We start from the raw sequence: 27,126 nt of genomic DNA, 5'->3' as shown, positions 1-27,126 counted from the left end.
ATCCATCAATGAAGTGTTAGGGTTTTTCTTTCTTTTCAGAATTACAGCTAAGAGTGTTTTCAGCGATATGTTGAACAATAGCAACATGTTCCAATGGACAGAAAATGCAACTCTTAACTACAAGGCACCTTGAAGGGTTCTTGGAGAGAAGTCTCTCAATAAGATTTGGTCTTCTGAAAAATGTATATTCAACCTTTTCAGACCCAGGACTCACTTTTAACCCAAACTTTAATTTGGGGATTCATTTCTTAATCTTTTAACATCAATTTACAGAATGGTAGTGTTCCTGTTGCAACCCACCAGTTGATGAACAGTGTTCTAAGAGATATGCTTTTAGTAGTAGTATTTGAGTATCAGCTGTTGTGGCTTCTTCCTATGAATCTCTATGCTGGCGCTGATATTAGGCAGTGTCCTAATTAAATGAAGGACATGCTTCATCCCATACCCTACAGTGTACATGTCCAGGACAGAGATTACCAGGGGTGGGAGAGTAGGTTTAAGGAAAAGTTTTGCAGGAGGGGAGGATTTAGTAGGACACTGAAACATGCTGCAAATATTGGATTGAAAACCAGTGTCTTAACCAGAACAAAAATACTGGTTCCCAGTTTGGCGGCATAAGTGTGTGGGCAATGTCCTGGAGGTAGCAGATATTTCAGAAGGGATGGATGCCTCTGTACTCATTGCAAGAAGCCAGCTGTGCAAATGGCTTAGCCTTATGAATCTGCATGTGTAGCTTGGATGTAGCTGACAGTGGCTGAGCTCTCCAAATGTTTTAACTGGGTATTGAAAGTGTTGAAATACTGCATTAGAGCCACCTGGCCCATCATTGACTTCTACTGGTAAAGAGAGACGTTTGGGTAGGTTGGGACATTGCTTTAGCTTTGGTAGTAGCTGGTAGAACAGTTAAGAGACTAAGCTAGAAATCTGGAAGTTCCCAGTTGTTTCCTCTGCCATGGCTACAGACAAGCCACCTTTTCTCAGCTTCAGTCTCCCCATTTGCAACAGGATGGAATAATAATTCTGGCACCTTACAGGGTGGTAGCTAGGATGATAATGACAAATGCTAAGTAGTAGTGCTTAGTGCTGCCTCAGGCTAGAGCAAAGGTTTGAAACTGAGCTGCTTTCTAATATTTCAGTCAATCAAAATTGATTGAGAGAGCCAGTGGGTGTAGTGGTTAAGAGCGGTAGTCTCGTAATCTGGGGAACCGGGTTCGCATCTCCGCTCCTCCACATGCAGCTGCTGGGTGACCTTGGGCCAGTCACACTTCTTTGAAGTCTCTCAGCCCCACTCACCTCACAGAGTGTTTGTTGTGGGGAAGGAAGGGAAAGGAGAATGTTAGCCGCTTTGAGACTCCTTAAAGGGAGTGAAAGGCGGGATATCAAATCCAAACTCTTCTTCAAAAATAACATTTTATCCTGCTGTCCCAGGGATGGGGAACCCTTTTCAGCCTGAGAGCCACATTCCCTTCTGAACAATCACCCAGCATCCATATGCGCAAGTGGTGGGTGGGACAAATATGAATTTTGTCTCTGCACAGTAGGCTCATTTCTTCATATTCAAACATCCCCCCTTTAAACCCTCCCATCCAGCAATCAAAAGGCTCATTCCAGCCAGGCAAAAACAAGGAGCCTGCAAAGCAGAGGGAGGTCTGAGAAGAGAGTGTTTGCGGTAGAGTCCCACAGGTCAGTTAGAGAGCATGGAAGGCTGCATTTGGCCCCCTGATGTTCTCCACCCAAGGATCAATTCTCCAGATCACCTGCATTCAATTTACTATTGAAGACCTGAAGCTATAGGGTTTGCAAAACCCACAAAGTTTGCCTTTTAATATCAAGTATGGAAAGGGCTTTGCCAATCCCACTGCGTATCCCACAGGGCTAAAAATACTCCCTGAATGCAGGTGTTCTGCGTGTGATTAAGCCACTGCTGTGCTCTGAAAATGCAAGCGTGGTCCACGATTCCCACTAGTCAGCTAACCCTGAAAGCCCACCCCTGCGTGTTCCTGCATGTAAAACCAAATCCACAGCCCCACATTCCTGCAGATGCTTGCTGGAAATAACATCTGCTTATGAGAGAGAGATGTAAAACCACAAGGACCCAGCCTTGCCATGCTATGCCTGTGGTAGACGGAGGTACATGGTGTCCCTGGCAATCGCAACGCTCCGATGCTGCTTGCGCTATTTCTGGGGCCGATGGCAGTTGCTGCTTTGTAAGAAACCGGCTTGCCTTGTAATTACCCTTCCCTTTCGCAAACATCCAAGGCTGTCATTTGCAGCTGTCCGGTGCTTAATTCTCTGCAAATAAAGCTTTCAGTTTGGCAAAGGCAAATGTCAAGCTTTTAGATGCCGTTTGTGAGCAGTGTGATCGCAGCAGCTGCCTCTTCTCCTCTTGCCTGTGCTTGGCCCAGCCAAAAAGTATCATGTCGATCGCACACACCGCGGGCGAGTATATGCTCTCGGATGCTTTGCTTCCGGATCCGAATGGCTCCAGGGCAAAGGGGCTTCGCTTGGAGCTCTCGTGTGACCGCATTGTGAAGTTTGTCACTGTGGGGCTGCCCCTGTTGCTCGTGTCCCTGTCGTTTGCGCGGGAATTTTCATCGGGTACGTTAACTTCTTTACTATTACTACTATTTCTTCCAGGGTTCTAGTTAAAATATAGTCTCACTGGGCTGTATCCACTCTGCGTTAGTTGCACTTTGGGCCTATGAATTAAAATCGATGTGAAAAATTTAGTGGCATTGATTACAACGGGAACTAAATGCACCCTAGTCTGTCTCTAGTCCAAAATGCCTCTGAACCATAGATTATGAATATTCATATGAATATATAAGATTATGAATATTCATAATCTAACCTGCTCTGTTCTCAAGCTGAAATTCATTTGTTCCAAAAACATTTCTGCAAAAAGTTGAACACCTTTAGATGTTCTTTCTGCACTCAGATGTTTGCTAGATAATTCACTAAATTGTTTATGGACTATATATGCACTGGGATACTTGATTTTAGTATTTGTTAGTTGGGGTGCAATACTATTTAGATATTCATGTCTTGTGTGCTTCTGTATTCAGCACTTGCCAGAGTTATGTCAAGAAGCCTAAAGCACTCAAATTTGAAAATAAAAATTCATAACTGAACTACGAACTTTATTCTGAAATTTTACGTGCAAATTTTGGAAACTTCAGCCAATAAATTTTGGCTCCACCAGATGATAATTAAGAAAACATTTGTATAAATATTTATACATCTCTCTTCCTTAGGACTCTGGTCCAATTCCAATTTAAAACCTTTAAAAAAATATATGCGAATTTAACAAGAATATTTTTATAAAAATAGAAATAAAGAAGAAAAAGAGACGAAGGAAAAAGAGAAACAATAAGAAAATAATACTACCGGAATAATAATAGACCATCATTTCACATTGTGAATGCAGTGACCACCAGAACACAAATCTTAAATGAAGCATGCAAGTTAATGTAAAAGCTCCAGGTATTCAAATAGGAATCCACATGGAATTTATTCCTATATATGAAATATGTTCAAATGTATCCAGTGTAGTAAGGTTCTCGGACCAATGTAAGAGATAATGGATATGTACTATTCTAGGCTGGAAGTATAAGTGTCTTAGCCACCACAAGGGCTTGCAAAATCCACTTTTGTTTTCCATCTGTTAAGCCCTGTACCACAGAGGTATCATTTAAAGGCACACGGGCACCTGCAAATATAAAGGATTTTGCCAATACCGCTTCAATCCCAAAAGGAATATATCACTGGAAAAGCCTACATCATATGCCTTAAAGGGGACTCTCAATATTACACCCCCAACATCTATATGTGTTAGACACTGCCTTCCTATACAGATGTTGAAGAATCCATTATACTCAAAAATATTAATTTTTGCTGATTCAGTATCAATTTCAGGTCCAATGAGACATTCTGTATAAATTCTAAAGCAATTTCCCAATTTTTAGGCTGAGTAATACCTTGTAATTCCCTGTTGCATGGGGAACAGATGGTTGACAATTTGTTGCAGCAAGGGTTTGTATGTGAAAAAGGTAGCATACATTCAGAAGGGGAGCCCAGAGTTCAGAAAGATTAATGATGCAATGGCATACATGTTTACTCAGAATTTCCCCCAATAGAACACACTTTTGTGTTATTTTTCACTATATCCTATATAGTGGCTCTTTTGGGGGTTATTGTTCTTATTTTGACTTTATATATTGTGATTTTTTTGTGTGAACTGCTCTGAAACCTCCGGGTATATAAATTCCGGCTATATAAATTCAATCAATCAATCAATATATTTTCACATGCACCTTTCTATGGCTGGAACACATTCTATGGCTGGAAAAATTGCATTTCAAAATTAGAAGTGCAAATTGTGTGACAGTGCTTTGTCTCAGTTCATGTATTGGTATAGGAACTGCAGATTTTGTAGGTTCTTGTTTAGCACGTGGAAATACTAGCAACCTTAATTCCTCTCCTTTCTCTGCTGTAAAAGGACATCTGCAGGGCCCCTGTAGCGGAGAAGATGAGCAAGAAGATCTTGCAGAACGCTCCCCCTCTCGCCGAGTGTGGCGAGAGCAGACCATTACAGTGGCGGCAGAAGGGTTGGGTGTGGGTGGCACATTGCTGTTTTGCCTGAGGTTACTGCCCCTGCTTCCCTAAATCCAGCAACCTCTCTCTTTCTGCCCCAGCATGACCCCCACTTTTCGCCCTTCGAAATGGCCTGGAGAAAATCTCAAAGCGTTGAACTTTGGCATGTGAACTGTCACTCCATGGGCTGGCCGTCACCAAAGGCTGGTTGTGCTAATGTAACGCAGCCAATGCTTTTTTTCCTGTGGGTTACGCAGGGGTACACATACCCCTAAACATTTTGTGAATCTTTGTACAGTGGTACCTCAGGTTACATGCGCTTCAGGTTACAGACGCTTCAGGTTACAGACTCCCCTAATCCAGAAATAGTATCTCAGGTTAAGAAATTTGCTTCAGGATGAGAACAGAAATCGTGTTCCGGTGGTGCGGCGGCAGCGGGAGGCCCCATTAGCTAAAGTGGTGCTTCAGGTTAAGAACAGTTTCAGGTTAAGAACGGACCTCCAGAACAAATTAAGTACTTAACCCGAGGTACCACTGTACAGTCATACCTCGGGTTACAGAAGCTTCAGGTTGTTTTTTTGGGTTACGGACCTCTGAAACTGGGAAGTACCGGAACGAGTAACTTCCAGGTGTTGGCGGTCGTGCATGCACAGAAGTGCTAAATTGCGCTTTGCGCATGTGCAGAAGTGCCGAATTGCAACCCACGCATGCGCAGACACACCACTGCAGGTTGTGGACATTGTGGGTTGTGAACGTGCATCCTACACAGATCACGTTTGCAAGCCGAGAGTCCACTGTACTTTTGTCCATTTACTGTACAGTGGTACCTCGGGTTACATATACTTCAGGTTACATACACTTCAGGTTACAGACTCTGCTAACCCAGAAAACCACTACCAATCTCAAGAGGGGGTGGGGTTGCGGGGATCACGCCCCCAACTACAATCTCGAGGGGCTGGCGTCAGCCCCGCGGGACTCAGGGATTCCCCTCTCTCATCAATATTCATCACCTTCAGCGCCAGCCAATTGGCCGGCGCTAGTGGGGCGGGCTTACCAGGGGCACTTAAGGTCGGGGCAGCCCTGGCTCGCCCCTTTTCCCTCTTACAGCAGCTGCGGTTTTGGCTCGTGTGGCGGTTAGGCATTGGCAGGGGTATTGTTATGCAAATGAAGTCGGGGGGCAGGAACGCCATCACCTCCCCCAAATCTTGAAGGGTAGTTCGTTAAAGGACTCCGGGGGGCATCGCCTCGTCCGAAACCTATGGAGGCTAGGGCCTAAAGCGCACTCCTGAGCGGTAACCCCTTGGGGAGCGCCTAGGGATGTGCATCTCGGGGGCTCCCCCTGGTGGTGATTAACCCCTTCGCGGTTAGACCGGATAGTCTGTTAGGGCCAATGCCTAAAAGCCAATACCGCTCTTACCTGTAATCAATAAAGTTGTGGCCATTTACGCCCATTAACCGAAATTCTGGTGTCCGGTATCTTTATTACTCCATCTGTGGGAGGGGGCGGGAATTTGCCACGCAAATATTACTTTGCTTCAGGATGAGAACAGAAATTTTGCTTTGGTCGCGCAGCAGCAGCCGGAGGCCCCATTAGCTAAACTGGTGCTTCAGGTTAAGAACAGTTTCTGGTTAAGTGCAGACCTCCGGAACGAATTAAGTACTTAACCCGAGGTACCACTGTATTTATTTCCCCCGAATTGAACTACAAAACGGTGGTCTCCTTGAGTCAAAATGAGAGTACCCCTAAATATTTTTTAGGAAAAAAACACAGTTGGGGTTACATGATGGGGAGCAGTTTGATCAGGAGGAGTATTGGCTGGGAGAACCAGACTCGTTCTCCTCATTGACCAGGAAGACCATCTGCTTGCTTGAGTCACAAGGCTGCTACTGCTGGAATGAAGCAGCGTCCACCTTCCCTGCAGTTTGATGGAACAGCTGGATGAAGTACCAGCAGAAACAGCCCTGGAGGCTAATGGCTCTGTTTCCCCCTTGTTCTCCCCTCCAGGCTCCCAGATCAGTTGCTTCTCTCCCGCCAACTTCACAGGGAAGCAATCGGCCTACGTTGACGCTGTGTGCTGGGACTCCTTGCTTCACCATGACTACGATACTATGGGAGACTCTCAATCCAGATCTCTCTGGGTCCTCAAGGTATCAGGGTGGGGCACCTTAGTGTTTCAAAGGAAGGGTTATTATCGTATTTTTCGCTCTATAAGACACACCAGACCATAAGAGGCACCTAGTTTTTGGAGGAGGAAAACAAGAGAAAAAAAATCTGAATCACAGAAGCCAGAACAACAAGAGGGATCGCTGCGCAGTGAAAGCAGCGATCCCTCTTGCTCTTCTGGCTTCTGGGATAGCTGCGCAGCCTGCATTCGCTCCATAAGACGCACACACATTTTCCCTTACTTTTTAGGAGGGAAAAAGTGAGTTTTATACAGCAAAAAATATGGTATATTTACTATTTTTTTAAAAAAAATATTATTTGGTTTTTCAACTTAAAATTTCACAGTGATATATCAAACATAAATCATAAAAACAAGATTCCAAGGAATCTTCTGGACTCCCATCCTCCCCTATGTGGGTCCTATTTGTGGGATGTAAAACACATTGCAGTCAAGTACAACATTCCTGAGCTGGGACAAACTTCCTCGGCATGTGACTAGATGTGAGCATGGTCTAATCTGGCCTAGTCCGCCTGGGTAACAAGAGCAAGGAAGAGGAGCACACCATCTTCTTTTGCTCCTCTCTTCTCCATTTTTGTTTTTCTCTATGCAGTCACTTAGGAACTAACTCCCTTGTGGGATAGTTCCACATATGAATATACTTTTGTAACATATGTCTGCCTTCAGGGATCAAACTGTGAACTGAATGAATGTGAGTAAACTACTTTTGTATTCACTTTAATAAGATTGCCGTGTCTATTCTTTTTAAGAGGGACAAGAAGGGATCTTACCAGGAATCTTATATAGAGAGGGATGATGGGAGCTGTTGCACAACATCTGGAGGGCACAACATTGGCCAACATCTGGGAACCCAAGGTTGAATAACGTGGTTCTAGCACACTCTCAGTATATTTTTTGTAAGGTTCCATTATTTACACTAAGTGCAGATGTCTGAAGAGGAAGTATCTTTGCTGCTCACATGTAGGGGTACCTTGCAAAAGGTGTGGACTTATCACATGGGGGCTGGCGGCAAGGCAAGACTGTCAATACAAGACTGTGGTGCGGGCCAGCAGTATGGCCCTACCCTTTTCTCTTTTATATAAATATATAAAATTTTTATTACATTTTCTGTTTTACAATTTAGAATACTCATTTAAACATCCCTAAAATATCCATGACTTCCCTTCTTCTCTTTCCATGGTTCATTTTACATAGCATAAATCCCTGCATATTTTATAAAAACTAAACCATTCAGTATTCCATTATTACATCCATCAAAACGTATTTACACTCTTGAATTTATCTGAATGCTGCCAGTGTTTTCAAGTCCACACAATTTCCCCCCATATATTCAATAAACGTTTTCCAATCTTCTTTAAAACGTATGTTCTTATTGGTTTTTTGGGCCCTGCCCCTTTCTCTATGCCAGTGTTTCCCAACCTTAGTTCTCCAGCTGTTTTTGGACTACAACTCCCATCATCCCTAGCTAGCAAGACCAGTGGTCAGGGATGATGGGAATTGTAGTCTGAAAACAGCTGGAGACCCAGGGTTGGGAAACACTGCTCTATGCAATGAGCTTTGTTATGTACTGAGTTGAATAGGATCCAAAAGGCAGCAGTCTGATTGGTCCTAGAACAATAGGATTCAGAATGCAATAGTCTGATTGGTCCTAGAACAATAGGGTCCAGAATGCAGCAGTCTGATTGGTCCACAGGAGCCACCCAATCCAGCTCCAGGTGGAAATGAATCTGCAACCTGATTGGCCTAGAGGTGAATCCCGGAATTAGCCAATCACGTGGGGCCCATTGTGTAAATAATGTATATTTTTACATGGGGGAACTTCCATTCCTCCTCACCACTATGAGCTGAATAAAGAGCATGAAATCCACTCTCGACTCCCAGTATATTTCAAGCTTCTTCTTTTTCCCTTTTCAAGATGTAAAGAACTCCTGGAGAAGAGTATTCTAGAAAAATAAGTTGGGCCAATACCTCATATTTCTTTCTCCCACGCCCCCGATTCCTCGGCAGTTCTTACTGTACTTTTCTCTTTCCACCTAGGTCTTCCCATATTCCTTGCTGGTGATTGCAGTCGCCATGTACCTGCCTTCTCTGCTCTGGAGATATGCGGCTGCCTCGTCGCTGAACTGCGACCTGCTCTTCATCATTGATGAGCTGGACAAATCCTACAACCGTTCCATCCGCCTAGTGCAGCACATGGTGAAACTACAACAGTCTGGTACCGACCCAGAAGAGCTATGGGAGGAATATGACAAGTAAGCTCAAAATGATGGCTGAGAGATGGTACTTAACACCTACCAAAATAGCTAAAATGTATAAGACAAAAACAAATCTGTGCTGGAGGTGCAGTAAAACAGAGGGGACACTTATACATGTTTGGTGGACCTGTGAAAAAATCAAAAGCTTCTGGAACATAGTATAAGACGAGCTTAAAAAAATGTTTAAGTATAACTTTATGAAAAATACAAAAGCATTTCTACTAGGGATAACGGACATAGGTATAGCAAAAGAAGATCAGAAAATATTCCTCTCTGCCACAGGAGCGGCAAGGATCCTAATTGATAAAAACTGGAAAAAGGAAATTGTGCCAACAAAAAAGAAATGGCAAGACAACTTTTAGAGTATATTGAACTGGCTAGATTAACAGAGGCAATTAGAGGTCACACTAGACAAGAATTTCAAAAAGTATGGGGAAAATGCAGAGAATACTTCACAAAACAGTGCCCTAAAATACATACCTGGACTTGTTTCGATTAATGTCTGCAGGAGACTTTGTGGATATTTAAGTTAAAATTAACTTAATAATCTTAATAATTATTCATAAAGGAAATAGCTTATAAGAAGTAAATAAGGACGCCAGATACAGGATAAAGGAAGTCTTTTATTTGGTTGTTTGTATTGTTGTATGTTATGCTTATTGTATGTTTTGTTTACATTTAATGAAGGTGGATTTCTGTATGGGGGGTTATGTTATGTTGTAAATAAAATTTCCAATAAAAAAAATAGACAAACAGATGGCTGAGAAGAAGGGATGTAGCCAAGCACAGGGGCCAACTCCCAGGGGCCAAGAACTCTTCAGCCCCCCCATAAAATATCTGAGGTTGCCAGGGGCCCCCAGAGGTGATGGGCATTGTCATTCAAATGGCGTATGTGGACCCCCTGTCATGGAATTCTACTCAGTATAGATCCAGAGTAGATTCCAATGTATAGTTAGCAGAGTAAAAACTTAAACACGTTGCAGGATCCCCCAAAATTAGACCAGAGGCAATTGTATTTCATCAAGCAGAGCTTTACTGCTTTTGTTGTTTAGTCGTTTAGTCGTGTCCGGCTCTTTGTGACCCCATGGACCAGAGCACGCCAGGCACTTCTACCTTCCACTGCCTCCCACAGTTTGGTCAGACTCATGTTTGTAGCTTCGAGAACACTGTCCAACCATCTCGTCCTCTGTCGTCCCCTTCTCCTTGTGCCCTCCATCTTTCCCAAAATCAGGGTCTTTTCCAGGGAGTCTTCTCTTCTCTTGAGGTGGCCAAAGTATTGGAGCCTCAGCTTCACAATCTGTCCTTCCAGTGAGCACTCAGGGCTGATTTCCTTAAGAATGCATACGTTTGATCTTCTTGCAGTCCATGGGACTCTCAAGAGTCTCCTCCAGCACCATAATTCAAATGCATCAATTCTTCGGCGATCAGCCTTCTTTATGGTCCAGCTCTCACTTCCATACATCACTACTGGGAAAACCATGGCTTTAACTATACGGACCTTTACCGCTACTGAAGGCAAATGAGCACAATGGTCACAAATCCAATACATTCAGGGTTGGCACTCTCCATAAGAAATCCAGTTGCAGCAGACTTGATTTAAATTTACAATAACTTATAATTAAACCTTAACACTAAGCATACTATATACAGAACACCACACTGGAAGGAAAGAGAGATTGAAAGAGAAAGTGAAACCCAGGCTGCTTCTGGCCTTACTTTTATAGTCAACATGACCTTGACTGAGAGGGATAACAGAACTAGTTTAAGCCAGCTGTACTCAGCTTCTCGGAAGGAATAACTCAAACATAAGGAACCTTCTGCTTTTTTCTTTCACACAGAGAAGCTTCCAGAAGAACCCAAAACCCTCTTGAATTAATTAGAATAGTAAAGATCTCTTACACATCAGATCAATAATTTCTGCACTAAGAAATGTAAAATGACACACCCCACCCTCGCAATATTTTATTCAAGTTGGCACCCCTGTAATCGAGGTGGTTGGGCACCCACTTTGCATGCAGAAGGTTCCAGGTTCAGTCCCTGGCATCTCCCTCTCCAAGAAATTCCTAGAGAGCAATTGTCGGAAGTGATTTTGGGCAGAAGTTCAGGTCCCTCAACTGGCTGAATGTGCAGTATAAGTGAAGCAACAGACATTGCCATGCTATTCTTGCGACTGTAACTTACTTTCAACTGTTTTTAACACCGTATTTTTCAAATTGTTGTGACCTACCCTGGACCCTTATGGTGACTGGTGGGTAAGAAATTGGATTAATATTAATAACAATATATTGGCTTAATAATAACAATAATGATAGGATTGTAATTAACAATATAAAGCAGCAGTTCCTAAACTGTGGCTTGTGAACCACTGGTGGTTTGCGAGTTTCATTTAAGTGAGTCCACATTAAATATCCAGATTGATTTTGCATTGTATTTTTATTGCTTCTTCTATTTCCTATATTGCATTTGATGGTATTACAAGCCGAAATCCTTAGGATTCATATGGTAATACAATGGTACCTTGCTTCCTGAATGGCTTAGTTGTCAAACAAATCAGTTCCCAAACACCATGAGTGTTCTGGTTTGCGAACGTTTTTTGGAAGCCGAACATCTGATGTGACTTCCGATTGAGTGCAGGAAGCTCCTGCAGCCAATCGGAAGCTGTGCCTTGGTTTTTGAACGGTTTCGGGAGTCAAACATTTTTGAACGGTTTCTGGAGTTGAACGTTCCGGACTCCCGGAACGGATTAAGTTCGAGAACCAAGGTATCACTGTTTAATAAAATGCAACATAGGAAGCAAAAGAAGCAACAAAATACAATGCAAAAACATACAGCATTGAGCACAGTGAATTACAATTGCTGCAACTTCCAAAGGGGGGGATGACACATTAAGTAGTCCGCAAAGACCCTCAGCAATTTTCAAGTGGTCTGTGGGGGAAAATTTTTGAGAACCACTGATTTAAAGAATTCCACCACCACCCGCCTGGTAAAACCATTAAAGTCCAAACTCCAGAGCCTAAAATTACCTGTCTAACCATTGCAGCCTCTCCTCGATCATGTTCTCTCCCCTGTAAGGCAGAGCCCCACTGATTGACCAGATCTATAGATCCAAGCTCTTTTCCAGCTATAACGGTAAACAGTCCTTGTTTCACTACACCAGTGTGGTGTAGTGGTTAAGAGCGGTGGACTCGTAATCTGGGGAACCGGGTTTGCGTCTCCGCTCCTCCACATTCAGCTGCTGGGTGACCTTGGGCCAGTCACACTTCTCTGAAGTCTCTCAGCCCCACTCACCTCACAGAGTGTTTGTTGTGGGGGAGGAAGGGAAAGGAGAATGTTAGCCGCTTTGAGACTCCTTAAAGGGAGTGAAAGGCGGGATATCAAATCCAAACTCTTCTTCTTCTTCTTCTTCTTCCTCTCTCACCAAGGGCTCGTAGGGAACGCTATTTTGAATTCCCGTTATTGGAGAGATACCTCACCTGCAAGCAGCGCTCTTACTACCTCGTTGGGATCTACGTGCTAAGGAACCTCCTCCTCCTCTTCCTCCTCGCTGCCACCTGCTTCTACTTGGCCTACTTCCATGTGGGCGTCTTTTTCCAAGATGAGTTCAGCTGCACCATCAAGGTGGGCCTGCTAAGAGATGAGCTTCACATCCCAGGCTCAGTCCCCTGCAAGCTCGTCTTCTTCACTGTCTTCCAGGTGACCAGCATCTGCATCGGGTGCGTGTACGTCCTTCTGGGGCCCGTCATAATCTACCACCTGCTTCAGTTGTGCCAGTGGGACAAGAGGCTCCTATCCATCTACGAGATGCTGCCAGCTTTTGACCTCCTCAGCAGGAAGATGCTGACCTGCCCTCTGAACGACCTGAACATCATTTTGCTGTTCCTGCGCGCCAACATCTCGGAGGTCAAGTCCTTCAGCAGGCTGAGCGTGCTGTGCACTCTGAGGGATGTCAGGGCGGATAAGGAAGACATTGACACGGTGGTGGATTTTATGACCCTCTTGGCTGGTCTGGAGATGTCGAAGCCTAAGCAGAATCTCTGTGCCAATGGAAACTCACCTCATCACAACAGTGAAATTATTGGTAAGTGATACCAGCAGAAAGCCAAGCTTTCTAACATTTGTGGACAAAGACCACAGCACAACTCAGCTTTGTTCATATCTTGTCAGGCATCGGGGACTCAGCTTCCTCCCCTCCTTTGGCCGTAGATAAGCAGGACAAAGTGAAAAGAGTCCCTTAACATTTAAAGCACCCTTTCTCGGAATGAAGGTGTTCCCAATTAAGGTTTCCACCAACTTCTCCCCCTGGTCACTTTCGCATCTTGCAAGCTGATCTTGCAACCATTGTGCTTTTTGTGTAGCCACCTTAGCCCCACAGCTAATTCTCCCCTGGCCTCCTCGCTGGCCCAAGTAGGATCAATTCAGCCAGCTAGCCCTGGGGATTATCTAATTGATTTTTATTGTTATTCATGTTTTTATACTGTATTTTATGCTGCTTTTATAATTAAGTGTTTTAAAGTGTTTTAAATTTGTTGTTAGCCGCCCTGAGCCTGGCTTTTGAACCAGGAAGGGTGGAGTATAAATAAATTATTATTATTATTATTATTATTATTATTATTAGCTCTACATGTCCTTGGACTAATAGGCTTGACAGTCTCCAGTGAGAGTCTGTTAGCTCTCTGCTGCCCCTGTGGATTTTCCCGCTCAAGTTAACTCACCTTGCCCAATAGGTGGGCTGGCCCAGACTGGAGTTGATGACAAGCGGTGGAATAATAGCCATAGCTATAGCCTGAACAAAACAGAATGCATGGGAACTAGGAAATTAATTTTGTATGCAGAAAAAATGGATCTGAACGACCCTTTTGTGATATAAAGCCCTGTCTGCTAGCATTCTTTGTTTACTATGAAGGAAGTCTAATTTAGCACACTGCTTTATTTAGTCATTACTTTATGAAAATATTTGCATACTTTCTCCCCTGAATGGGGCAGCTAAGAAGAAATCACTAAGACCAAAAGATACACATGCCATCTGTGCAGCAGCAAGTTTCTCATAAAACAAGTTGCCACAAATTAGACAGCTGAAACACTTTTATTTGCCAACCAAAACAGGCACCAAGTAAACAAAACATTTCTGCTAACCATCAAAAGTCAGGGTAAACAGAGCAGTTTTTGCTAGCAATTTAGAAAGAAAAGAAAGGAGTGACCAGATAGATTTATTAGAGATGGACAAATCTGTCCATTTCAGTTTCTCATTTTTCCATTTTTAAATTCAGTTCTCCAATTATTAACATCTGTTTGCAATTTGTGAAAAAAGTAGTCATGAAAATTCACCAGCAGGTTTATTCAAATATAGACATTTTTGCCATATGCAATTCTGCAGAAGATATTGCATATTTGAATGTTATGTACACTGGTATCTGCACAATTTACCCTTGTATGTACATTTTTGTACACATTACTGGACTGGAGAAATGCAAAATTTAGAGAAACGCAAATTACAAAATATGGTTATGTTTTGGTTCACATAACATTTTTGAAAGTGTGACTTAGCTGTGGGTACCTTTAAATGCTACACAAAGTTAACTTCACACAAAACCGCATATAAACTATTAGGAGAGATTCACCGATGAATTTCAGTGAGGACTTTGAAAAAACAGATATGGAAATGTGCAGCACTGAATTTAAGACTGGAAAATTGAGAAAGGGAAATTCACCCATCCATCCTTATTTGCAGCTCCATGTGTCCCTCTCCTGTTCGGTGGTTAGTGCACAGTTGGAAATTTAACAGAGAGTGACAAAAAGAGGGCACAATTTTATATCACAAATATATTATGTGCAAAATCAGCAAGTCTATGTGTGTCATTTGCCCAAGTTGCCAAACCCCTCTATTTGTGTTGCACCATGTGGGTTTAAACATTGGCAAACAATGTGGACTGCTTTCTTATTTTAAAACTTATTTTTAAAACTTATGCTGGGACCTGCCTGTAGCCCATGCTTTTTTTTCTGGGGGCACGCAGGGGTACACATATCCCTAAACGTTTTGTGGATCTTTGTACTTTTGTCCATTTACTATACAGTGGTACCTCAGGTTAAGTACTTAATTCGTTCTGGAGGTCTGTTCTTAACCTGAAAGCCTTGGAGAGACGTTCTTCTGTGCCACATGATAATTACATAAGTATACTGTGGGGCTTCGCTTGTGTAAACTCGTGCAATAGGGGCTCCACAGTGTGTATTCCAACTGCTTCATAATCAACTACTGTTTGTTGTTGCTGTTTTAAAAAAAGAAGTTGAGTATAAGAGAGGATTCAGGGTGTTTCAATTCCTCCTGAATTTGTGGAAAGCTGTGGAAATTTACTTTGCATGGCAAGTGTCAAGGAAGGAGAAAAACCCAGTGCAGTGTGACTGCTTGCCGTTCTTTTCGTTAACTGGGGGAAACAGTTTCCTTTCAGAGTGCAGCTCCAAGGCTACGTGCAGCAAAGCACAGAGCAACAGCATGATCCCTGGATGCAGCAATGCCCCACCTCATCTCTAAAGAGAAATACAGTGGTGCCTCGGGTTACATACGCTTCAGGTTACACACTCCGCTAACCCAGAAATAGTACTTCGGGTTAAGAACTTTGCTTCAGGATGAGAACAGAAATCGTGCTCCGGCAGCACGTTAGCAGCGGGAGGCCCCATTAGCTAAAGTGGTGCTTCAGGTTAAGAATAGTTTCAAGTTAAGAACAAACCTCCGGAACGATTTTAGTACTTAACCCGAGGTACCACTTTATGAATGAGGGAAGGCACACTGCTAGTCCCTGTTATTATTAAAAACCCTGTTCTGCTGAACACAAGCAATCCAGCTTGCCACACGTGTTTAAGTGTGCAAAATCCTTTATTTACCACCTTGTCTATGTTTGCTACGGGACGCGGGTGGCGCTGTGGGCTGAACCACAGAGCCTAGGACTTTGCAATCAGAAGGTCGGCGGTTCGAATCCCTGTGACGGGGTGAGCTCCCGTTGCTCGGGCTCTGCTCCTGCCAACCTAGCAGTTCGAAAGCACGTCAACGTGCAAGTAGATAAATAGGTACCGCTCTGGCAGGAAGGTAAACGGTGTTTCAATGCGCTGCTCTGGTTTGTCAAAAGCAGCTTAGTCATGCTGGCCACATGACCCGGAAGCTGTCTGTGGACAAACGCCGGCTCCCTCGTCCTGAAACGAGATGAGCGTCATAACCCCAGAGTTGTCCGTGACTGGACTTAACTGACAGGGGTACCTTTACCTTTATTCTATATTTGAGACTTTAAAATTCTTTTAACAACAGTAACAATTTATTCAAAATCCAATTGACACAATTTAGATTAATTAGTTCCACAAAAGTGATGAACTTGATCTAATGATACTAGCTTTTCAAAATTTGCTGGTTGGTGCTGGAGGTGTGAATGACTGTCAAATTAGCCCCCCACCCCCTGAGTGCTGAAGGGTTTATGAAGCATCTTCAGCCATTTATGCCAGAGCTCGCAGATAAGTTTGATAAAGCTTTTAAACCTTGGAGGGAAAAAGTAGAGCATTTTGAAGACGAAAAAAGAGGACACATTTGGCGACTTCTACTTTTAACAATGGATTTCTATGACGACTCTCATCTTGCATACCTATGAAAAAGAAGACATGTCCTGGAAAAAGAGGACACATGACAACCCTATTAGATGCAATAGATAAAACTGCTAACACAGCTATGAATATGGGAGTTAAACATGAAGAACAAATTAAAAACTTGTACCTGCTCAGGAAACCCTCCTGGAACACTGGTGAGCGGCAAGATAGAGGGAGGAAAAGGAGAGGATATGAAATTGTTCATTATTAACTGGATCCATCCCAATGTCGAACTTTTAGGCCTCTTAAAAACCACAATCTGGAAGTAGTTATCAATTTAGTAATAGCTGGAACAGTGGTGATAACAGCAAAAAACTGGAAAGAGAGCAATACACCATCTTTATTTGATTGGACTGATAAGGTATGGCCTATTGGAACGATGATAAAATTAACATAGTACCTTCAAAGGACACATACAAATCGGCCAAACAGATGAATGGGGAGATGTTTCTTAAGTTTTGGAATGATAAATATCAAGACAATGCACATCCATGTGATGGGCTTAGTCTGCTGTAACCTTACAAAAACCACAGTATATGTATTTCTGCATTGTATTATACATTAAATATACAGACTTTTTTTTTAAAAAAAAGCATCACTCTCACGTTAGCTCTTAGTGGGAGAGAGGTGTCTTGTTGACGAACAGCGTAGCGTGAACAAATGTGTCACTGAAAAGCTTACGCCAGTAGCTGCCTGCTGCCGTGCTGAAGGCAAGATTCTGCCAGCAGCAAAGCTAATGCCAACTGAGGAGAATCTTTTTCTGCTATTTCTCTGGGAATTGTGACAGAGGTTTATTTTTATTTTTTTAAGGCTAGTTGCCTCTCCCTGGTAGGGTGTGCAGGCTGAAAAGGCGTCAAAGAAGGATAGAACTTTCTTTATGTATGCTACGATAGCAGCAAGAATACTCATTGCAAAGTACTGGAAGACACAGGATCTACCCGCTCTGGAAGAATGGCAGATGAAGGTGATGGACTATATGGGACTGGCAGAAATGACTGGCAGAATCCGAGACCAGGGAGAAGAGTCGGCGGAAGAAGATTGGAAGAAATTCAAAGACTATTTACAGAAATATTGCAAAATCAATGAATGTTAGAACGATGTCGGGTATAAATGAAGTGGTTTCCAGCTGTAATGTTTAAGAGAATATGGAAAAAAGGTTTAGAAGTAGGCTAAAGCTTATTGATAAGGCTTTGCTGAACTAACAATTTGAATTGGAATACAAAAAAGGGAGGTATGAGGAAGTCTGGGAAATAAGTTAAAGGAAAATAAGTTATGGAAAATTTGTGTTTTTAATTATTTTTAAATTTTTGTATTTTTGTTTTCTTTTTCTTTTTTCTTTTTGACTTTTATTGTATTAAAATTGAAAACTCTAATAAATATCTTTTTTTAAAAAAATGAAAAGGCTTGGCTAAGCGAAGGTCGTTCTGGCTTCTTTAAGCAATTGAAAAGCTGAGCAGTTAGTGCTTTGCCAGCTTGCTGGAAGGATAGATAGTCCCTGACTCCCATAACATGCTTTTCAGGTCACCCTGTTTGGCTTTTCTCTCTACCACTGGCATGAATTCTTCCGAAGGTTCCCCATAAGAGAATGCAGCTGAAAAAGATGATCCAGCCCTTGGTTAGACTATCAGGCTAGGGCTAGGATGACCCTGGTTCAGATTTCCACCCATGAAGCTCACTGGGTGATCTGGGTCCAGTGTTTCTCTGTCTACTTAACCTTCCTCACAGGAGTGCTACAAGTAGGCAGTGGTACCTTGGTTCTCAAACTTTATCCGTTCCGGAAGTCTGTTCCCAGACCAAAGCGTTCCAAAACCAAGGTGCGTTTTTCCACAGAAAGTATTGCAAAACAGATTAATCCGTTCCAGACTTTTAAAAACAATCCCTCAAACAGCAACTTAACATGAATTTTACTATCTAAAGAGACCACTGAGACCATAAAATGAAAGCAATAATCAATGTACTGTACTATAAAATAAGTAAGACAGTATCGTAGATGATTAAAATTAAAATTATTATTTTTTCCTTACCTGCACTGATGATAGTCATTGTTTGAATGGGGGGCTTTTATCCATTTCCACAGTTACACAATCAGTCAATCGGTAGCTGAACTGGGTTCCACACAGTCACAAAAACAAAGCCTCAAAAAATAATAATACGCAAAATAATTAGCAAAAACAAAAGCGCCAAACTTAATCTATTCCAGAAGTCCGTTTGACTTCCGAAACGTTTGAAAACCAAGGCGCAGCTTCTGACTGGTGCAGGCGCCTCAGAAACAATAGCCGACAGCTGCATTGGACGCTCAGCTTCTGAAAAACCTTCGAAAACTGGAACACTTACTTCCGGGTTTTAGGTGTTTCAGAACCAAGGCATTTGAGTACCAAGGTACTACTGTACAACGGATGAAGGCAGCAGGCAAGGGAACCATGTGCACCTGAGCACATGTTACTTCAACTGCTGTAACATGGGAAATGGCAGGCTATGTGCTACATCATGAGTAGAGAACCTGTGAACCTCCAGACTACCATGCTCACCATCCTTGACATGCTGCCTGAGGGCGATGGGAGATGCCATTGAACATCTGGAAGTTTCTCTACCGCAGGGCCTGTAAGAGAGAGTTATTCCACCTGGCTTTCAGCTTGAACTTAGCCTGATCTTTTATTCCCCTTCCTTCCCTCCCTCTCCCCTTTTTATGAAGATTACCCTCTCTGGGATCCCACAACTTATTCTCCCCTGGTCTCCACACTGGCCCAAATAGGACTAATTTAGCCAACTAGCCCTGGTCATCATCTAATGTTTATTGGATGGATTTCCCCCCTAAATTGATTTTTGAATTCTGAATTTATTGTTATTCACGTTTTATATTGCATTTTATGCTGTTTTTTGTTGCATCAATTAAGTGTTTTAAATTTGTTGTTAGCGTCCGGTTTTTTAACCGGGAAGGGCGGGGTATAAATAAAAAAATATTATTATCTATTATTACCCCTGTGCTACCTGGTTCCTTGATATTTGTGTATTTACTTGCATGCACAGTACATATACTGTAAAAAGAGGGTGCTCCTGTACTGCACACTACCATATTTAGAAGATCTTGCCCGGCTTTGGTTTCATCTGTGGTCTCCTGAGCTGATCAGGTGCAAAGAAGAGGCAGATAAGAGCATGGCTTTAACTCTGTGCTCTGACCGTGCCCTCTTCCCTTCCTCCTCTTCCTCTCCAGGCATGGCACCTGTCGATTGTCCATTGTCCGTAAGATACAGTATCATTCTGACACAATCTTTTCTTTCCTGCACCTAGAAATGAAGCCTGCCTTGGAATCTAAAGAAGACTGACACGCCCAGCTGGCAGCGGACTGTAGACAGGGCAGCCAACAGCAGAGGAAATGGGACTGATGAACAGTGCTAGAACACAAAGACAGCCGGTGCCCCCATCCTATTACAGCAATGTGCTGTGTGCTTTCATCGCGATTCTAAGTTGTATCATGTTTTCCTGGTACAGGACTGCACCATCCTAAGTGCTTGCTTGCTTATTGGGTACAAAGTCCACAGAATTTAATATTTGGAATACGATTCTTGCACGCTGGCTATAAGTTGCTGGCAAATGTCTTTGTATCGTTTGAGGCTTAATGTACTCATAAGATTAGGCTGCCAGTTGTCCTGGGCCTTTTAAGCTGCGCTGCAACAGATCAAATTTTTCCACCATAGGAAGTGTGATTCACCTGTTTAATATATGTTACTAACCTGCTGAAGGTGCAACGGCGTGTCCATGAAAAAAAAAAGTGGCTTTCTTATGTTGTATGCTAATGTTCACCTTACCTACAGCCCATTGTCTCCCTTGCTGTATTTGTTCTGCAAGCTAATCATTAAATTTAATGTCACACTGATCAGTGGGGGACCGTGCTCCTGTCTGACCTAGTTCTGATGTAGAAACCATGTTACCAGCTGGTTCACATCAACCTGAAACACAAAGTAATCCATATATTCCATCTTAAACACTAGTCCAGTCTATACAGTGGTACCTCAGGTTACATACGCTTCAGGTTACATACGCTTCAGGTTACATACGCTTCAGGTTACAGACTCCGCTAACCCAGAAATAGTGCTTCAGGTTAAGAACTTTGCTTCAGGATGAGAACAGAAATCGTGCTCCAGTGGCACGGCAGCAGCAGGAGGCCCCATTAGCTAAAGTGGTGCTTCAGGTTAAGAACAGTTTCAGGTTAAGAACGGACCTCTGGAACAAATTAAGTACTTAACCTGAGGTACCACTGTAGCTGAGAATCCATTATCTCATGACTTGTTATAAACAGAACCAGAAATATATCTAGGAAAGTTTAATAATTTATAAGACAGTTGTTTTAGGGTGCGAAAAAAACATATTATAATGTTTTTAAACATTATTTTTAAAAAACATAACTAATAGCCTATCCCTGGTAAATAACCAAGAGGACTTTTGGGGGGGGGGGATTTCAAGTATAAAATCTGAGAGATTGTTTCACACGCACGATCACAAGACTTACGCTGATCTCAAGAGCAGACAGCGGAAGGGAAATAAACCAAAGCATATTTGCTTGCATGCTATCCTTAAGCTGTGCATCTGCTCCTCCAAACACCTTACTCAGCAGCAGTCCGTGTATGTGCTCAAATCCAATGAACCCAGCAACAAGAGCAAGCTGTTCCTTCTTTTCTGCTCTGGTTAGCACAACAGGAACAGTCACAGTTCTTTGGCGTGCGAAAGGCTGGCTCTCTGCTCCTGCAAAGCAGGCATGCAATCAGTTCTACTTCAGTGGTGAAGTCAAGTTACTCAGGATCTGCTACTGGAGAAACTTCTACAGCTTTTGGCTGCAGCCAGGTTTTTCCCCCATGGTGACAGAAAGGGATGTACATCCTAATGTTCCCTTTTTGAAGTTGAAGCCCAGTGACAAATTAGGGTATTGCAATATGCAATACAACCCAAAAGGAACAGAGTCACTCTACACATTTAATGCTTTTTAAAAAATTTATTCAGTTTTACAAATAATATTTACATTGAAATATCAATCATAATCTTAAACAAAATAGGATTCACTGAATCCTTAACTTCCATTCCCCCTAAATGGGTTCCTTTGTTAATCTTTTTCATCTGCATCTTATAATTTCTTCCATTTTTCTTAAAAACTCTGATTTTTGCCATAGTTCTTGTTACATTACAAGTGTTATAACAATCCTGCCAATGTTTTTAGTTGTTTGCAGTGTTCTCCAAGGTAACTTATAAACTTCTCCCATTCCTTATTAAAGTTATTATCTTCCTGGTTTCTGATCCTCCTGGTCATTTTCACCATTTCGGCATACATTTAATGCTTTTTCAATGAGAGGTGTATACAGTGTTATTTTCCTAGGAAAAATGGTGCTGGAACGCACCATGAACACCTCCCTTGTGTTATAATGAAAAAGTCACCCACCTGAGAGGAACTAGAACTGAGTTCCTGTGAGTTCTGGCTGAGAAAAATCCCTGGGCATATGTGTTACTCTATGAGGTACGATTTATTGTAGCTCTGGAACAAGGCTGCAAGAGTCCTTTGAAGTGCCAACTCAGCTCTGTTCTGGAAGCAATGAACAAATGTATTATGTTGCACTACACCTGTTTTAGGGACACGGGTCTAAACCACAGAGCCTAGGGCTTGCTGATCAGGTCAGCGGTTCGAATCCCCGCAACGGGGTGAGCTCCCGTTGTTCGGTCCCTGCTCCTGCCAGCCTAGCAGTTTGAAAGCACGTCAAGTGCAAGTAGATAAATAGGTACCACTCCGGCGGGAAGGTAAACAGTGTTTCTGTGCGCTGCTCTGGTTTTGCCAGAAGCAGCTTAGTCGTGCTGGCCACATGACCCAGAAGCTGTCTACGGATAAATGCCGGCTCCCTCGGCCAATAAAGCGAGATGAGCGCCGCAACCCTAGAGTCGTCCACGACTGGACCTAATGGTCAGGGGTACCTTTACCTTACACCTGTTTTAGCCCAAAGCCCTGGTAACGCCTGCCATATTCTCCATAACATTGTGATCCTGAGAAACAGTCAATATTATGTTGGTGCCAGGATCTCCATAGCCTCTGGGCCAGATTTTGGTTTGATGAGGTCCTAAGCTACTGTGAAGGTAATGGGGCCCTTTATATGTCCAGCTGTCCTATGTCAACAACAAATTGTCCCTGTTTTTTGTGTTGAATATATGCTGTATGGTACTTTATAGACCTAACAGGTATCTAAAGCCATTTTATTTGTTTTGGATGTATACTTTGGAAATGTACATCCAGTTTTTTAAATTTTGGGCCCCCCCCCCAAGAGAGTGGGGCCCTAAGCTATAGCTTGTTTAGCTTATATGTAAATCCGGCACTGCATATGATGGCCTGACTTGGTTGCTTTTGCAGCACCATGTGATCGTCATAATAAGAGGCAAAGTAAAGTTTTGCACCTGGGAGAACACAAAATGTCATGACATTCTTGTTACTAGTTTCTCTGGAATGTTCCTGTGGGAAATGGGCTGCTCTACAGCCAATCAACAGTTAGATTTTTCCCCTTGACTGCATAAATAGCTGCCAGTTTGTATCGGGATGCCAAGGACGCCAAGTCTGTTGCCGAGAAGAATAAATCCTCAGACATTTTCTTCTCCCTGAACTGTTTTTAGAGTCTTAAAATCTCTTTCAGTACATATGCATGCTTGTCTTTTTGGAAAATAATGACCCACATCCAGGATGTTTCCCCCCGATTCTCTGATTGCAGTTGCCTCGGACCTATACTTTAGATTTACTCAAGAGACAAATGAACTTAAACAATCATGATCAAAGAAAGAGAGAGTGGGGGGAAGATTCTATATATATTTCATAATGAATGCCCAACATTCAGGGAATGTTAACAATCTGAAGAAAGACTGTCTGAAAACAAGTACACATTTCCAAAAGCATATACTAGTGCCAAAGAGCTTCAAAGTAGCTGGCTTGTTTTGCTTTCTTCCTGTTCTTCTCTTAAATATGTATTTTGTTTTTTTACCTTGTACTTCTATGCTGTGAAACACACTGAGATCTATGGACGAAGGGCAGTATAATTAATTAGTAAGTAAGTAAGTAAGTAAGGATTTAAAACCTATGCCCTTTAAAAAAAAATGGGGGGCTATTAGGTTGTTGTTTTTATTTTTATTATGTATTTTGTGGTTTTATATCTTGGTTTTATTTTGTGAACTTGCCCTGGGTATAGGGCAGTATATAAATTCAATAAATAATAAGGAAGGTTATTCAGGTAGCCTGTGCCCTGAGACATAAATGGGACTTGTGGGTCATAACCAGAACATTGAATGGTGCCAGGAAATGTTGGTAGCCAGTGGAGCCATTCTAACAAGTATTTTCTGTCTTATGTATAACCAGCTAATCAGCAATCTGGCCGCAGCAACATAGCCGCACTGAAGTTTCCAAGGGCTTTTCAATGGCAACCCCACAGAGAAAGGGGGTTCTAAATGGGATGTAACTCAGCCATGTTATCACCGTGGCCAAAGCAGGCATCTCGAGAAACAAGTGCAGCTAGTTTCAAACGTGCAAACACACACACGTGTTAAAGAGTGTCACCACACTGAGAGGCAGGCTCAGGTAAGCGACCAGCCCAATGCTTTGTACCTGCCCACTCTGAAACCCCAGATGTTGCCGGCGGAGATAAGATGGACAGGAGTGCAGGGAGCCGTTTTGTGATGTCGCCTTCAGGTTGGGCAGGAGAGGGCAAGTGTTCCCGAGCATGGGCAGAGTGCCTTGTCCACATGAAGAGGTTGCTAACCCAGGGAGTGGGTCTACGGCAGGGGTCGTAAACCTTTTCAGCAGGAGGCTGGTCCACTGTCCCTGACCTTGTGGGGGGCCGGGCTATTTTTTTTTGGGGCGGGGGAATGGACCAATTCCTATGCCCCACAAATAACCCAGAGATGCATTTTAAATAAAAGCACACATTCTACTCATGTAAAAACACCAGGCAGGCCCCCAAAATAACCCAGAGATGCATTTTAAATAAAAAGACACATTCTGCTCATGTAAAAGCACGCTGATTCCCAGACCGTCCGCGGGCTGGATTTAGAAGGCGATTGGGCCAGATCCGGCCCCTAGTTTGCCTACCCATGCTCTACGGCTATTCCTGGCTGTTGGCCCTTCTTGTTTGGGGCTGCTGGGACCCGGAGTCCAGCAACGTCTTGAGGGCCACAGAATCCCCTCCCCTCCCCTGGGTCCTGCCACTGTTACAACTTGGCCGATGGGATTTCACCTCAAGCGGTCCAGTTCAGGGTGCACCTTTAAAGTGGATTTAATAAACTCTGCGGGACTTCTCTGCACTGAAAGTGGATTGAAAAGTACAGGATTAAAATTGCTTCATGCGACATCCTGTTACCTCCTTGCAAACAAATCAAGATGAACATTCAGCAAACTGGTTGTGTGGAAGTGACCAGGGATTGTTGCTCCTGCATCTGAAAGCAAAGCACCTGTCTTTTATGCTTTTATGTGCGGATTCCCAGCAAATGGGAAGTCCAGGGCACTTCCAGATGACCTATTTACAGTGGTACCTCAGTTTACGAACTTAATCTGTTCCGGAAGTCCGTTCTTAAACCAAAATGGTTCTCAAACTGAGGTGTGCTTTCCCTAATGAGGCCTCCCACCGCCGGTGCCCTTCCACCATTTGGATTCTGTTCTTAGACTGAGGTAAAGTTCTCAAACCAGGACACTACTTCCGGTTTTGCGGAGTTCATAAACTGAATTGTTCGTAAACAGGACAGTTCTTAAACCGAGGTACCACTGTATTATGAATTTATTCACATTTGTTGGCATGTGATTGCATCCCACCTGAAATTAGTAACAGTCTGGAAGCTCTCCCAGCTCCTCTCCTTTCAAGCATTGTATAAACACTTAAGTATTAGATAATGGAGTTGAGAAACAAAGTCACTAATACGTTATAAGAGTCCTTATAAATACAGCAACCTGTTTTTAACACTGTAGTTTTAAATTGTTGCAATCTGTTCTGGGACCTCACCAAGGTGGGTGGTTAAGAAATGAAGAATAAATAATAACAAAGAATAGTGTGCCACTTTGTACACCGACTTGTAAACATTAGAGGAAGATAATGAGTGTGTGGGGAAATGCTAGGACCAAAGTGTGAAAATACAGTGGCATTTCTATGCAGAACCCCATTAAACAAGTTAATTAAAGTGCCCACTAAATTGTACACTGCTCTGGAATCCTATTCATGTTTTAAAAATAAAAGTAACGGTCATTCAGCTTATCTTCCATAAGTTCTGAGCTGGCTGTGCCTTTTACATTTTGGGGCATTTTGGCTCCACTGCTAACTATTTCATTCTTTATTTTGTTATTTGTCACACATCACAGAGTCAGGATTTGCTGAGGTTAAATCTTCTGTCTGTTTTGTCAATAAGGCTGCCACGTTCACAATTTGCAGCTCAATCTTGTGCATATTCACTTAGAAATAAGTCCCACTGGGTTAAGTGGAGCTTACTCCCAGGATTGCATACAGCAGTTTTACCAAAATTTTTAATATTTTCCAAGATAAAAATTTAAAATCATGTATATTTTGTAGTGTGATTCTTTGCAGGTCACCAGAAAGTTCTGATTGCAATCACAATTATATTTATATAATAGTTTTTACTGTGAAGTCCTACTATGTTCAGTGGTGCTAACTTCTATGGAGGGAACAAAAGTTTGCTATCCTATATACACTTAGTTGAGAGTAAGCCCCATTCTACTTTCTATGGAGGTATGTATAGGTTAGCAACTGTGTGTGCAAATGTATAACGTGTGTTAAGTCTTCTGTTTACAGATCAGAGTACTTACGCCTCTAAACACATCCATTAGGGTAATGAGAAATGCACAAACTCATGTTTGCAACCTCACTCAAGCTGCAAATGTAAACTGTGACTGTATAAAACGGCAAGTGTTAATTTTAACATAGGTGTAATACGCTCAGAATAGAATGAATGCGGCCATCTCTAACTCCTGCACTCTCTGACTTTGTTTGCTATTAAATTCAAAAGTACAACATTACAACAACACACTGTTGGCATTTAATTTCCTAAATTTTATTTTTAAAGGCACAACTGAGGAAACCAAAGTGCTATATTCCCAACTTTTGAACTGACTCCTTTAAGTTGTGCTTGAAAAGAGCTGTTTGAACTGCTGCAATTTGCCAGAGAAAGTATTTACCCTCACATGCTGTAAAAAGTTGGGCCCAATTAACAAAATCTTAGTGAGTTAAAGGTATGAGTTTTAATAAAATAAGCGTATATGAAAATCTGCATATGAGAGGGGGGAAGTTCTACAGAAGACTTTGTGTTTACACAATGCATTCGAGGATCACAGCAGTCAAAAGGCTGGCTCTCTGTTTCTCTAAAGCAGAAATGCAGTAAGTTCCACTTAAGTGGTGAAGTCAATCAAGTTTATCACAATCCTCTACTGGAAAAAATTCCATAGCTTCTGGCTGTGGCCA

The 27,126-nt window shown here is 42.5% G+C and overlaps 1 protein-coding gene across 2 annotated transcripts; it reads left to right on the top strand.

Annotated features, from left to right (window-relative positions):
• The first annotated feature begins 1,434 nt into the window (after window positions 1-1,434).
• PANX3 (pannexin 3) lies at window positions 1,435-26,686 on the top strand. 2 transcript variants are annotated; one of them, XM_083713707.1, is made up of 7 exons: window positions 1,435-2,598; window positions 6,599-6,741; window positions 8,814-9,028; window positions 12,454-13,109; window positions 19,943-20,247; window positions 20,297-23,853; window positions 25,826-26,686. In XM_083713707.1, the coding sequence occupies exons 1-5, from the start codon at window positions 2,418-2,420 to the stop codon at window positions 19,975-19,977; spliced, it is 1,230 nt and encodes a 409-aa protein (XP_083569833.1). In that variant the 5' UTR covers window positions 1,435-2,417; the 3' UTR covers window positions 19,978-20,247; window positions 20,297-23,853; window positions 25,826-26,686. The 2 variants fall into 2 exon arrangements, with proteins under 2 accessions (XP_083569833.1, XP_083569834.1); XM_083713708.1 differs by lacking the exon at window positions 25,826-26,686 and having other exon boundaries at window positions 19,943-20,253; window positions 20,316-21,932.
• The last annotated feature ends 440 nt before the right edge of the window (window positions 26,687-27,126 follow it).

The sequence above is a fragment of the Podarcis gaigeae genome, assembly GCF_964106915.1.
Source record: "Podarcis gaigeae genome assembly, chromosome: 15".
Taxonomy (NCBI): domain Eukaryota; kingdom Metazoa; phylum Chordata; class Lepidosauria; order Squamata; family Lacertidae; genus Podarcis; species Podarcis gaigeae.
Note: the sequence above shows the minus strand (reverse complement) of the source record. Positions and strands in the feature narration are given on the sequence as shown.

Excerpts from the sequence above, each read along its gene's own strand:
- PANX3 (XM_083713707.1), top strand. The coding sequence starts at position 2,418 with ATGTCGATCGCACACACCGCGGGCGAGTATATGCTCTCGGATGCTTTG. Across the intron at positions 2,599-6,598 it reads TGCGCGGGAATTTTCATCGG|GCTCCCAGATCAGTTGCTTC; the intron begins GTACGTTAACTT and ends TCTCCCCTCCAG. Across the intron at positions 13,110-19,942 it reads TCACAACAGTGAAATTATTG|AAATGAAGCCTGCCTTGGAA; the intron begins GTAAGTGATACC and ends TCCTGCACCTAG.